Source organism: Lampetra fluviatilis, chromosome 4 (genome assembly GCF_964198595.1).
Source record: "Lampetra fluviatilis chromosome 4, kcLamFluv1.1, whole genome shotgun sequence".
Classification (NCBI taxonomy): domain Eukaryota; kingdom Metazoa; phylum Chordata; class Hyperoartia; order Petromyzontiformes; family Petromyzontidae; genus Lampetra; species Lampetra fluviatilis.
Window position 1 is genome coordinate 32,576,298 of NC_136278.1, and position 14,065 is coordinate 32,590,362.

Genomic DNA, 14,065 nt, shown 5'->3' on the forward strand with positions numbered 1-14,065 from the left:
CCACCATTCCTTGCCTGCTATTGATTGATGGGGAGGTGAGCCTACAATAGACTCAGACGCACGGCTTCCCTCACCTCGTCGCCACGATCCTTGTTGTTTGGCAGTTGCCTGTCCCAAGTTAAGAACTGGTCCACTCCTCGGGCTGACTGGAGCCAGAAATCGCCCTCCGGAGCTCCCGTGTTCCTCAGGTCCAAGCAATGCTGGTCCAGCTTCTGAAAGACGTATGGCAGCCTCCACTGCTCCCCAGCGAACGTTTGGCTCTTCCACGTGGCCAGCCACAGTGGTTTATTGCTGTTTCTGGAGAAACCCCAAGGGGCGAGGGGGGGTATGGGGGGGGTATTGGGGGGGGGAGTTGTCTCCTGGCTTCAGAATCTGGGGTTTGACCAAGAGACGTCATCGACCCACGTTCCCTCGGGGTCTCCGGCACAAGCTCAGTTTGTTTTTTCCGTGGTTCTTTGGTCAATAATTACGGCTCCTCGTGCCCGCGCCCCCCGTGAGCCACCTCAGTGGCTGTAAGCGCCATGAGGATAAACGGCTATTTTCAGCCTTTTCCTCCGATGGCTCACAGCAGCACACACCACAGTGGACCTTCAGTCCCCATTCCTCGCGTGATGTACGCATTACAACACCCCCCAGAACCCTTCGGTAATTCATCAGCACGTTCCACGAGAGGGACCACCTTATGAATGTTCTTGAGAAGTCATCGAGCGGTGTGGTGGGACGAGCAGGACGTGGCTGACATCTCCCTCACGCTCCCTACCCCCCATCCCTCCCCCTCTTCCTTCCCCCTCCACCCCTCCCTCCCTCCCCTCTCCAGTTGAAACAACATCAGCCTCTCTGGCAGAGGCGCCGAAAATTCAGAAGGAAAAAGAAGAGAGCAGCAGCCCCACGCACATCAGAGGTACACATGCGTGGGTACACGTGGCAGTGTGTGTCAGCTTTGTCTTGTGAGTGTGGGTATGTGCGTGTTAAAAGGGCATGGTGCAGGCCACCCACTCCCTCGCGTGTCCCGTTCAGGCCTTCTTAGGTGAAACTCGCTCACAGCACTTGCCCCAACAGTCTGTTAAGCCTATAAGTTTGTATTTTTTACACCGAGACGGCAGGGAACGCGTGGGGCAGAGGAGAGGCGCACGGCCGAGGTGGGAGCCTGGGCAGGCAGCGGGAAGAGGAACACATGGATGTGGAAGAACATGAATAACAACCCTTCCCATCATCGACCAAGACCTCGACTGTGAACCTCATAACCTCCGGCAATTCAAATCCCGATGCCATCCCATGTGGGATCGCGATGCTGCTGTTGTCGCCATCCTCCTGGAATGTCACCACCCAGATCCAGAGGAACGTTGCTGCTGCTGCTGCGCGAACAGAGGTAGAACAACGCGGTCGTCCAGAATCAACTCCTCATTCAAGACGCAAACATCAACTCATCTCTTCATGGCTTTGGCATTCCTCCTCCTTGAAGACACTGGTGGAACCATCAACTGCATCTGCACATGAGCAGACTTATGTCCACATCTTCTTCCTAAATTGAACATTCCAGACAGGAGCCACAGCGGTGCGATGATGGCCATGCAACACAAACTATGGACCATGCAGTAAACCCACTTTGGTCTGCGCTCCTTCAAAAGAGGAGGAGGAACAGGAAAGTGACACAAACCCTCTGCTGAGCCATCTCATCGTGGCCGGCACCGCACCTCGAAATTGGCATCGAGCTCCTGAACCATCTTGCGGCTGCCGTGCGCAAGAAAAGATTAGGAGAGCACGTGGGTTATTCGGCATTGACGGTGGTGCACAGGGACATAATCACACATCAAACAAGTCCCACCGCTCTGTGTATTGTCTTGCTCTACGTGTTGTATACACGTGTACAGTTGCACACGCATATATAATACTAAGCTGTGACATACGGGGCATTGACATGACCGCTCATGCATGAGGGAAGGAGGGGGGAGGGAGCAAGTGAGTGAGGGGGAAAGGGGGAGGGAGGAGGAGGGGAAAAAACCCCAAAACGCTGAGCTCCCCCAGGAGATTCCTCTCGTCTGGGCTGCTGCGAGGTGGCTTAAGGTTGAGCAAGACGCAAGGAGGAGGAGGAGGCGAGAGGGGAGAGCGAGGGTGGGAGATGTGAGTTTGTGGAGTTTGGGGTGAAGGGGGGAGGCGAGGCGGGGCCGGTTGGCCGCGTGCTCTGCCTGGGGGAGACTCGGCGCGGATTGCCGCGATGTGTTCGCGGTCACGGAGCCATCTGCCGCCGCTGCTCTTGAGTGGCGTGGGATTTGCCGATTCGCGAACCCCGGTCCATTACATCCGCTCGGCCCGGTCCGGGTCTTGGCTCTTGCCGATGGCCATCCCACGGGGATGGGGAGCAGAATCAATGCAGGACATTGTGAGATTCCTCTTCTTTAATTTTGCCTCCGTGGTTAATACAGTAATGTGGAATCTTCACCTATTGATGGACTCGCCATGCCACTTAAGGGGGTTGTTAGTCCGTAGATCACCACTCTCATCAGCGCAGGTTGGAGAATTGAGGGCCCAGGACCGGCACAGATATTACTTACCTGCCTCACCTCAACCACCGCAGCCTCCTTAGCTCACCCTCCTCACCTTACCCTTATAATACCTCGCAATCACCTAGGGGGACAAAGGCGGCCTGGTGTGGTGCTGCCCCCCCCCCCGCCCCACCTTGTGTGTCGTGCCGGCCTTCATAGGTCCTTGCTAACAGCACTTGCACCAAGAGTCTGTTACAAGCTATACGGGGAACATTTCTATTTTACGAGTGAGGTGGTGGGAAGAGGAATCTCAGGAACAGGTCGATGAGGTCACAGTCCGCACTGCCGGTCAGGGAGAGGAGACAGTGGCTTTATAAAGGAGCAGACGAGGACAGCATCTAGCAAAGAGAAGCCGGCCACAGAGGAGGAGGTGGGAGATGAGGAGTTGTGGGCAGTGGAGGCAAATTGGGGTCACGTGGCGGTGAGAGACACGAGGCGAGTCCGCAGCTGAAACGTGGCGGAGTATCATGCATGGCGTGTCGACTCGGGCGTCCGTGAGAACACGTGCTCAGCGCCACGGGAATGATTAGCTGGCCTTGACGCGCGCACGTGAAGCCAACCCCTCCATCTCCCCGTCCCTCTCACCACCTCCCCTGTTTCTCCAACCATCTCACCATCTCTCTCACCATCTCACCATCCCTCTCACCATCTCCCCATCCCTCTCACCACCTCCCTGTCCCTCACCACCTCCCTGTCCGTCACCACCTCCCCATCCCTCTCACCACCTCCCCGTTTCTCCCACCAAGGCTGCCCGCCGGACGTGCCCGCGGAGCTGGTGTTCGTGGTGGACGGCTCGCAGGGTGTGAGCCGCGCCAGCTTCCAGCGCGTCAAGGCGTTCGTGTCGGCACTCATCTCCGCCTTCACCTTGGGGCCGGACCGCGCGCGCGTCGCCCTTGTGCAGTTCTCGGGCGACGCGCGCCTCGAGTTTGCGCTGCACCGCTACCGCAGCAAGGCGGAGATCTACAAGGCCCTGCGCGCCGTCACACTCAAGGGTGGCAGCGCCACCAACACGGGTGAGCGGTGCCACGGTCGCCCCGGGCCCCCCCCCCCCCACCCTTCGTTGACTACGGGAGATGTCCAGGGCCCCAGGCAACCATTCGCCCGGTAAACACGCAACGTTGGACAAACGTTGGCTTGTGGTTGGAACTGTTGGTTCAATGTATAACACGTAAGCTTTCGCGACCAATATTATGGTTCAACGTTGGCCCAACGTTTTACGTTAATTGGGGAAGTTCACGATGTTCATCTTAACTTAATTTTGTAGTTATTCACGTGAGTGCTCGTGTTTACGCAGGAGCATTTCACCGAGTCTCCACACTCCCTTCTCAAGAGGGTGCTGCCAAGTATTTGCAATAAGCAGGGGCCACGATGTTGCTGCTGCTGCTACTGTGTAAATCCCAATTGTGTCATTTAGATGTAATTATCCTGCAGTGGGATGTTGGTTTGACATCGTATGGCTCTTTGTTTAGCCCTTAACGTCAAGATGCGCGAGTCTCTTGGCTCGCTCGTAGCAACTCTTTGCTTGTGCCACCTGTCGAGTTGGGTCCATGCCGACCCTGACCCCAGGGGGCCCCCGGTGGTGCCCTGAGGCTCTGTCCAGACCCCCTCGGCCTCGCCTGGGAGGAGGAGGAGGAGGGGCACAGCCCGTCGGCTCCCGGGGCCCTGAGGGCACGTGCTCTGTGCCCGCTGTCCTCCTAGGGTGGCGGCCTTGCTGTTGCTGCTGTTGTTAATGTTGTTGCTGCTGTTGGTAATGTTATTGCTGTTAATGTTGTTGCTGTTGTTGCTAATGTTGTTGCTAATGTTGTTACTGATGTTGTTAATGTTGTTGCTGTTAGTAATGTTGTTGCTGTTGGTAATGTTGTTGTTGTTGTTAATGTTGTTGCTGTTGTTGCTAATGTTGTTACTGATGTTGTTAATGTTGTTGCTGTTAGTAATGTTGTTGCTGCTGGTAATGTTGTTGCTGTTAATGTTGTTACTGCTGTTGGTAATGTCGTTGCTGCTCTTGGTAATGTTGTTACTCGTAATAATAGCAAAGGTTTTTGTGTTAGTAAATCGACAACATTTTAATCGAAAACATTTGCTCTCCAACACACCGGTGGGCTGAAGTAGTCACTATTTGGTGTTTTGTTTACGTGACAAATCCCTTACAAATTGGCTGTGCCGGGTGGTGGAGGGTTACGACGCATTTCTACTTTTATTATCAATAATATTGGTCGCGAAAGCCTACGTGTTAAAATGTTGTTGCTGTTGTTTGTAATGTTGCTTTTGTTGGTAATGTTGCTGTTGCTGCTGTTGGTAACGTTGTTGTTGCCATTGTTGCGACGGCACGCAGGCGAGGCGCTGCGCTTCACCCTGGCCTCGGTGCTCACGGCGGCGTCGGCGGAGGGCGGCGGTGCGCGGCGACGCGTGCCGCAGCTCGCCGTGCTCATCACCGATGGCCCGGCCGACGACGGCGCCGACGTCGCCGAGCACGCACAGGAGCTGCGCGACGCCGGCGTCGAGCTTTTCGCCATCGGTGCGAGCACTCGCCTTCTCGCTGAACCGCTCGCTCAACTGCTCACTCGCTCAACCACTCGCTCGCTCAAGGACTTGCTCGCTCGACCACTCGCTCGCTCAACGACTCGCTGGTTCATTAATTCATACACTCTCTCACTCACCCATTTACCTGCTACCGGCATTAGTCTGCTGGGAGTGGGTAATGACTACTGCTGCTGTGTGCGAGCTCATTTGATCTCGATCTTCGTGCCATTAAAATGAGTTTGTTCCGCTGACCGCCTTCCCGTCGCCTCTCTGCGTCAGGCGTGGCCCAAGCGAACAAGAACGAGCTGCGTCTGGTGGCGTCGCCGCCGCTCTCCACGCACGTCTTCTCCGTGCGGGGGTTCGAGCAGCTCGAGTCGTCTCAGGGCGTCGTCATCGGCCAGATGTGTGCCGGCGTGGAGGCGCAGCAAGCGCGCATCGAGGAAGAGACAAGCCGTGAGTGACCCCGGTCACCAAACGTCGCTTGCGGCCGACCACCGTCGGCCAAGGTCGTCTGCCATCGACCGCAATCGCCAGCGATCCCGCGGAATCGCCAAAAGCTTATCACGATTGCCCAAATGAAACCGATTGCGAACCCTTAAGATCACCGCCATTGTCTCGTTTCTACCTCTCTCCTCTCACTGCCCCCCCCCCCCACCCTTTGCCCCCCCCCCCACCTACCTCACCGCCCCCCACAGAAATCCTACCTCCCCAGAACCTGCGCACGCTGGAACGGACGGGCGACTCGATCCGCCTGGGCTGGGACGCGCCGGGCCCCGAGGTGTCGAGCTACCGTGTGTTCTACCAGCCTGTGGGCGACGACGAGGGCACCGCGCGGCGCGAGGCGACAGCGCCCGGGGGCGCCACGCACGTGCAGCTGTCGCGCCTGCAGCCCGACACCGAGTACCAGGTCAGCATCTACGCCGTGTCGGGCCAGCGCTCCAGCGAGCCGCTCGTCGTCACCGAGAGCACCACCGAGGACCATGGACGAGGTGAGACACACACACTCGCATAGAGACACACAGACTAATGTAGAGACACACAGACTCGCATAGAGACACAGACTCACATAGATAACTATAGACCACTATAGACCAATCCTGAATGTATATAGCCATTCCCACCAGGTCTATGATCACAAACTGTGCAGTGCAGTATTATATGGTAGAGTTCAACACCGCTACCAGACCTCGAACAAATCAATTCCTTGCCACCCACGCACCACTCCCACCCTGTCTGGGTCCAACCCAGAGAGCTGGTTACCCTGGTGTGTGGGGTGCTGAGGGTAGCGAACTGGCAAGTGATGAGCATAGCGGACTGGCAGGTGATGAGGGTAGTGAACTGGCAAGTGATGAGGGTAGCAGACTCGCGGGTGATGAGGGCAGCAGACTGGTGGGTGATGAGGGTAGCAGACTGGTGGGTGCTGAGGGTAGCGAACTGGCAAGTGATGAGCGTAGCGGACTGGCGGGTAATAAGGGAAGCAGACTGATGAGGGTAGCAGACTGGTGGGTGATAAGGGCAGTGGAATGGCAGGCGATGAGGGCAGCAGAATGGCGGGTGATGAGGGTATCAGATTGGTGGGTGAAGAGGGTGGCGAAACTGGTGGGTGAATGTTCTGCCTGTGCTGTGGGGCTCTCCTTCCGCTGCCTCAGGGGAACTGACCCCGCCAGGCGACGTGGTGCTGACGGAGGCGTCATCACGCAGCATGCGAGTGTCCTGGTCGCCCGCGCGCTCCTCTGTGCAGCACTACCGCATTGAGTACCGGAGCCTGGTGCCCGGAGATGCCAGCGACGAAGACGAGGAGGATGATGAGGGTGAGGACGGGAGTCATCGCCCCATCCTCCTCATCCTTTTCCCTCCCACCATCAACATTTTCCTCCCTCTTCCTGACTACCTCCCTCCTTCCTCCGCCTTCTTATCCACTTGCTCATTGTCTCTTCCTATCTCCTCCTCCCCCCCCCCTGCTCCGGCTGATTGTGGTGATGGTGGTGGTGGTGGTGATGATGGTGGCGACAATAGCGGTGGTAATTGTGGTGATAATGATAATTGTGATGATAGTGACGATTGTGATGATGATCATGATGGCGACCTCTGCCTCAATCACGCAGACCGGGAGCGGCCGAGCCTGCAGGAGGCCGAGGTGGATGCGGCAGTGACGATGCTGGCGCTGAGCGACCTGCAGCCTGAGACGCGCTACCGCGTGCACGTCGTCGCCGTGTACGACGGGGGCGAGGTCGTGTCAGGGGCCGTTGAGGAGACCACGCTCGATGGTACGGCCACTGCCTCCACTGCGGCACCACCACTCCCTATGCCGCCCACACGAGGCTCCGGCCGATTGGCTGGGCGGGTGCAGCAGAGGTGGCCGGGCGCTCGTGCACCGAGGACACATAAACTTGTGGGGAGTGGTCAGCACGCTGTGCTAAGAATGCGCTCATGACCAACAACAGTGGCAAATATTTGAGCCTGTCCTGGGCCTCCCATAGGTTGACTCAGCCTTAAATGAGTGCCTGGTGCGGTGTGTAAAACATCGCCACTAGGGAGACAAGCTCGGCTGGGCGTGGTGCTGGCCACCCACCCCCTTAGTTTAACACGTAGGCTTTCGCGACCAATATTATCCAGCCAATTAGTAAGGTTTGTCACGTTAAAAATAATGCCAATTCGTTACTAGTACAACACACTGGTGTGTTGGAAAGTACTCGAATTGCAAATGTTGTGGGTTTACTCTCCAACACAGCGGTGTGCTGTACTAGTAACGTGACAAACCTAACTAACCTTACTAATTGGTTGTGTCGGGTGGTGGCGGGTTTAACGACAGATTTATATATTTACGTGATCTAACCCACCCCCTCGTGCGCTGTGCCGGCCTTCAAAGGTGCTCGCTGCTAAAGGGTTAGGTTTTAGGTTTTATTGCGGCACAGGTAAAACCCTTTGGGCAATAAGCACTCATTTATAACCTGGTTACAGCAAAAACACGAACAAAACCTGGTGAAGTTCTTGGTGGCAAGGTCGTGCATTGACACGGTCCGACCAGCACAAAGAACATACCGCGAATAGAATGCATTGCATACAAAAGAAAGATTTATAATTGCAAGATTGCAAAGCGGCTACATGGGGCGTCTCCGTGTGCAGAGCGGGGCTCCCCGAGCGGCCTGGAGGTGGAGGAGCGCTTGTCGGACAGCGTGCTCGTGCGCTGGCTCCCCTCGCCGGGCCGCGTGCTCTCCTACCGCGTGCGCTACGCGCCGCTGGAGGGAGGCGCGGGGGCGGCGGAGGGCACGGGTGGGGAGCGTGCGGTGAGCGGCGAGCTCGTCGGCGCGCGGCTCGAGGGCCTGGCGCCCGGCACGCGCTACCGCATCACGGTGATCGCCGAGTACGCGACCGGGCTCAGCGACCCACTCGTCGCTGACGTGGAGACGCTGGGCGGTGAGGGCGGCCGCGGCGTCATCACCGTCGCCATCACTAATTGTCGTCGTTATCATCAATCATTGTCATTACCAATCATAATGGTCATCACCAGTTAGTGCCATCATCATCGTCGTCATCATCATCACCAATCGTCGTCGTCATCATCATCACCGTCATCGTCGTCATCACCAATCATCGTCGTCGTCATCATCACTAATTATCGACATCGTCACCAATCATCGTTGTCACCTTAATGATCATAAATCGTCATCGTGAGATGAGAGGGGAGAGACAGGCAGTGGCCAACATGCAGCAAATCCCCGCTCTCTCTGCCCCTCCTCGCACACAGAGACGGGCGGCGTGACGGAGCTGCGCGTGCTGGAGGCCACATGGGGCAGCCTGCGCCTCACCTGGAGCCCTGCGCCGGGCCCAGTAGCCCGCTATAACCTGCGGTACTCGGCATCGACGGCGGAGACGGAGACCGCGGGGGGGGAGGAGGCCGGCAGCGGGCTCTGGGACGTGGGCGCGGGGCCCGGGCTGGGCGAGCAGCAGGCCATCCTGCGGCCCGATGCCACAGGGGCTTGGATACGAGGCTTGAGGCCGGAAACGACGTACGCCATCTCCGTGATGGCGGAGTACGCGTCGGGAGAGGGCGAGAGGGCCTCCGTGGAGGGCACCACGCTGCCAGGTGTGGGCCCTGGACATCTGTGAATAAGAACTTTGTATCTCATCAGATTCTTCCAGTCTGAATAAAGATTCTGATTCTGATCAAGTCTCGCTCTGCTGACGTGGTGACACTCGTCCCGCTTTCGTCAGCTGTCATCTACTCAGTTTAAAATGTTCTGGCCTCATACTCGACTTCCTACCCTTGGGGTCTAGCCCCCCCCCCCCCCGTCCTTTGATCCGTCACTGCCATCTATTCTGGCCACGTATCCATTGTATAGGAGCCCGCTGTCCTTGACCTGGTGGCCTTGATTTTCTCCTCTCTATCCAGGACTCCGGGATTGTTTTGTCACTCTTTATTGATAACAACAACAAAAACGATGAGTCGCCGTTGTGGTTGTTGTGGTAGTTGCTTCTTTTGGTATAAACGCCCTCCTTTACACCAGGGCATCTTATCGGAGAGCTTTACACGTGATAAGTGACTCACATCATCACATCTCATCTTCAACACATTAGGAACGGGTACACCCCGTGGCAGCACTACCTGTGTGACACAATTTTATTCGTGGGCTTCTTCAGCCGAAATTAGGGGTCAGACTTGGTGTGTTTCAAGGCCACACAGGGTTGGTCAGATCGCTTGCGAGTCGCAGCCAGGACGTCTTGGATTTAACCCCACGGCTGCGGCGTTACACTTGCAGAGATGGGGCCGGTGTCACTCCTGGAGGCCTCGGACGTGGCGGCAGACTCCGCCACGGTGTCGTGGGCACCGGCGCCGGGCCGCGTCGAGGCGTACAGCATCGAGTTCCGCTCGGTCGCCGGGGACGAGCACGGCGCTCGTGACGCGGTGGCGCGGGCGACATCCGGCGCGCTCGACAGCCTCACGCCCGGCACGGCATACCAGGCCGTCGTCACGCCCGTGTACGCCGATGACGAGCGGGGCCCTCCCGCCTCCGTCAACTTCACGACCGAAGGTGGGTGCTGGCACCGCGCCACGATTCGTCAGATAAAAGTCGAGCTCATAAAATCGTTTCGTTTTTCGCATTACTAGTGTTGAGTAGTGAAATACGCGGTGCGCACAATGAACCGAGGGCAACTCAGGGCAAACAGGTGCGCGTGAGGTTTACACGGACAAACCGCCAGTTGTTAAGGGGCGAAGCAGGTGCACACGGGGTCGACCGGTTGTGCACGCTGAGACCGGAGGTGTTGCCAAGGAGACGGGAGATGAGGGTTGATTGATGGGCCAACAGGCGCCAGCCTGGTGAGAGCTTAAAGAAACGCGTGAGAGGTCTCGGATAATTAGCAGCTGAATATAAGGGCGTGTGCGTGAGCGGAGCAGGGAGTTGTTGCCCGGGACCAAGTGTGAAGACATTTCGCCGCTGCCGCTCCAGCCGTCAACAGGACCTCAACCCTCACGCCGTCGCCGGGCGGGTGGTACCTGACCCCCCCGCCCGGACCAGATGGGTGAGCGGGTCTGAGGGAGCGTAGGTGAGGGCAGCGGTGGCAGTGTAGAGTTGCTGCGTGCGGAGACGCTGCATGGGGAGACGCTGCATGCAGAGACGTTGAGTGCAGGATAAGCGAGGTGAAAGGTAGATAAGAGTGGGGAGAAGTTACCGTATAAATAGCTCTAGGAGTACCTACAACTGGTGCAAGATTATGTGAATAAAGTGTAAGCAGGTGACATGTTACAACGTGTCGGTGTGAGTAATTTTTGAAGACACTACATTAGTAACCGCGTGAGAGAGAAATAAAAAAAACGGTTAATACTGGTTAAGTTTTCTATCCGAGAAGTGTAGGGAGCTCCCGTGGTGCGCTGATCAGCACCACGATGTTCAGCACCAACCTAACAGCAATGTTTGTGGTCTCAATTTGGACTTTGGCACAGCTGGTGCCTGACTTTTAGCACCAGTTATCGATTCTGCAAATGGTTACCGGTTTACCATTTGGCGACCGTACTGGAGAGCGAAGTTCACAGATGGGGAGGCGGTGACGTGGCGGGGGCAGCGGGGCTAAGGGGGTCCCGCACGCTGGTGCAGCCACGCTCCAAACGGCACCAACAAAAAAATATCCCAGAGCGTGGACATTCTTTTGGCAGCGAGTAAACCACGTTTTGTTTCACACGCGTTCCCTGCCTGTGCAAAAAGTGAAATCCAAGCCGTACTTGAGTTTCGCGAAGTGCACCATTTAGCGCTTGTTGACTTTGAGATGGCTGTGAAGATTTGCTGACCAGCGGCGTAAATCACAGAACCACTGTGACATCCAGACCACCTACCCAGGTTCTCTCTCCCTTCTACTATCTCCCACTGTCTCTCACTCTCTCCACTCTCTCAAACCCTCTCCTACCCTCCCTCTTGTAAGTTTTCTATATTTTGTAAAATAAATGCACACGTATAGTATTCGTGATTGCGGTAAAGTTATGGATTTGTGTTGCTACTAGAGTTAAAAAGTATCACGTTCACTTTCCCGCTCTCTCTCTCATTCTCCGGCTCTCTCACTCACTCTCTGGCTCTCACTCTCTGGCTCGCTATCGAGCGGCGCATTCCACCACGTCCGGTGCGATTGTCCCTGGAGCGTTTTCTGTTCCGCCAGTCGGAATGCGCCTCATCCCGCGTCGCTCGCGATGGACGACATGCGGGTGAGCGATCGTGTCCTCGAGTTTGATATTTTCTCTTCGGCGGGGTGACGGCAGTATGTCCAGGCAATGCGGCCGCGTGAAGATTTCTTACTTTAAAAATAGTTTGCGCAGTAGCGAAATCAAGACGACAGTGGTAAACGTCGGGGAGGAGACTCCTGTGCTGGAGGAGGCCTTCGTTAGCTGCGAGAGCCGCAGCGTAGGGGATGATGCCACACGGCGGGGCTGGATGTCGTAGCAGGGAACCAATTGTGACGTCGTTTGTAATGCAATGAGAAAGCGCAACGGGTGGGGTGCTGAGTGTCGGGTCCCATGCTGGGAGCCCTAACTCAGCGTTGCCAAGCCTTTGAGCCTGCATGTCAGACCCACAACGTTATCCTAACGCAGTTTTTGCATTCACATTCGTACAAAGGCAAAGGTTCCCCATGTAGCTCCCACAGACTGTCGGGTGAAGAGCTCCCCAGGCCATCATCATCTCTCAATGTTGTAACGCACCACTCCGTCTCGCTCCTGCATACGAGTCATTCTATTGCTCCATCTCCGTGGTAGATGTCCTGTTGGTCGTCACTTCGTCGTTAGTATCAACCAATGGGCATTGTCCGTTACTGTCACAACGTGTCCTGCATAGACACGTCCCTGTCATAGTAATGTGGAATTCCCACTGCTGAATCTGTAGGGTTTTAAATGCTCATTTGGCCAAGATGGCATTTCTGATTAAGTTAAATGAATACCGTGAGTGTTATATCAAAAGTGATAGAAAACATTCCTAAAGCCTATAACATATCTGATTGGTGTATTGCTGCTTGGCCTGAATTCTCACTTGGGGAATTCAGGCCAAGTACTTTGAAGCGAAATTGCCTAAAGGAGAATTTGGGCTCTGCGCCAAAATGACAGCCAACTGATGATGACGTTGTGCGGGACCCGCCAGATGTCTCGGGCGGAAGAGTGGGCGCCTCAATCGGAAGTTCGCGAGTTCAAATCCTGGTCAGGTGGTATAGACTCTACTCTGGGCTCAATAAAATTACTACCGTCAATCCATTGCTGGATGAAGCCCTCCCTAGGCCGCCACCGTCACCACTCGCGGTCCCGCGGAGCAATATTCCTGAGCTCTCGTACGCGATCTGATCTCGTCGCTCCGTCTCCGCAACGGGCGTCTCTCCCTCCACAGATTCGGCAGAGGCACGCGCGCTCCGCTTCTCGCACATCACCCCGGCGAGCGCGCGAGTGCTCTGGAGCGCCGCCCGCGGCGCCGTCACGCAGTACCGTTTATCGTTCCGTGCCGCCAGCGGGCCCGGCAAGGCGGTGGTGCTCAAGGTGCCCGGTGATGCCACGGCCATCCCGCTGCGTCGCCTGCGGCAGAACACCAACTATGACGTGCTGGTGTACCCCGTGTACCGCTCCGGGGAGGGCCAGCCCATCAAGGGCCGCTTCTCCACCGTGCCTAGTACGTGACCGCGCCTCCGTTGCGTCCACCACCGCCACCATCGAAATCGTCGTCGTCGTCATTGTCGAGGTGGTTTGATGACGTCTCCGCCCTCCCCCCCCTCCCCATCTTCAAGCGGTCAAGTTCCGACCCCCGCGCGACCTCCGCGTGACGGACGCATGGGCGAGCAGCCTGCGCGCGTCGTGGCGCCCGGCGCCAGGGCCCGTGGTGGCGTACCGCGTGGCCTACGCTGCCGAAGACGAGGACGCGGCCTTGCCTCGTGAGGTGATCGTCGGGCCGCACGACTCTACGGCCGTTATTGATGACCTCCGGTAAGAGGGGAGAGGGGGTCATAGGTGGAGCAGGGGGGTTTGGAGGAGGTCAGCGGCTGTCCATCGTCGCATGGAGCCGACGGTGTCAGTTTTGGCGTGAGTGTTTCTCACCGAGTGTTTTTCCGGCACTACGGTGCAGGCCTGACACGGCGTACGTGCTGAGCGTGCACGCCATCTTTGCCGATGGGGAGAGCCTGGGCCTCGAGGGGAAGGCCTCGACTGGCGACATGGAGCCGGAGCCACCGACTATGGAGCCGGAGCCCTCAGGTAAACCCAGGGCCTGGACCGCGGCCTGCACCTCGGGCTGGACCATGGGAATTTATCGCAGGAAGATGCAGCATTGTCAGGGGAATCGTTTGAATAGGCTGCATAATGTATTGAACAGCTGCACTCTTGCCTTGAGTGAGGCATCGTGTCTAACCCACAGGAGGTTCTCACAGCCAGCTTCACGATCCAAGTCTGCATTAACCACACGTACTTGTGGTAAAACATACAAACGTTCTTTGATAATGTTTGCATTGTCCTTGAAATTGAAAGGCTTACACCAGGGACAGAC

The 14,065-nt window shown here is 56.7% G+C and overlaps 1 protein-coding gene across 6 annotated transcripts in view; it reads left to right on the plus strand.

Moving 5' to 3' along the window:
- Positions 1-14,065, plus strand: part of LOC144931788 (collagen alpha-1(XIV) chain-like) — a 94,390-nt gene that overhangs the window by 13,336 nt on the left and 66,989 nt on the right. For all 6 annotated transcript variants that reach the window (XM_078856086.1, XM_078856088.1, XM_078856089.1 and 3 more), the window contains 13 exons: positions 818-901; positions 3,290-3,556; positions 4,876-5,058; positions 5,343-5,516; positions 5,759-6,052; positions 6,713-6,874; positions 7,169-7,330; positions 8,190-8,480; positions 8,812-9,150; positions 9,824-10,096; positions 12,923-13,198; positions 13,314-13,509; positions 13,649-13,776. In XM_078856086.1, the coding sequence (XP_078712212.1) occupies positions 818-901; positions 3,290-3,556; positions 4,876-5,058; positions 5,343-5,516; positions 5,759-6,052; positions 6,713-6,874; positions 7,169-7,330; positions 8,190-8,480; positions 8,812-9,150; positions 9,824-10,096; positions 12,923-13,198; positions 13,314-13,509; positions 13,649-13,776 (2,829 nt within the window). The remainder of the gene's footprint in view (positions 1-817; positions 902-3,289; positions 3,557-4,875; positions 5,059-5,342; positions 5,517-5,758; positions 6,053-6,712; positions 6,875-7,168; positions 7,331-8,189; positions 8,481-8,811; positions 9,151-9,823; positions 10,097-12,922; positions 13,199-13,313; positions 13,510-13,648; positions 13,777-14,065) is intronic.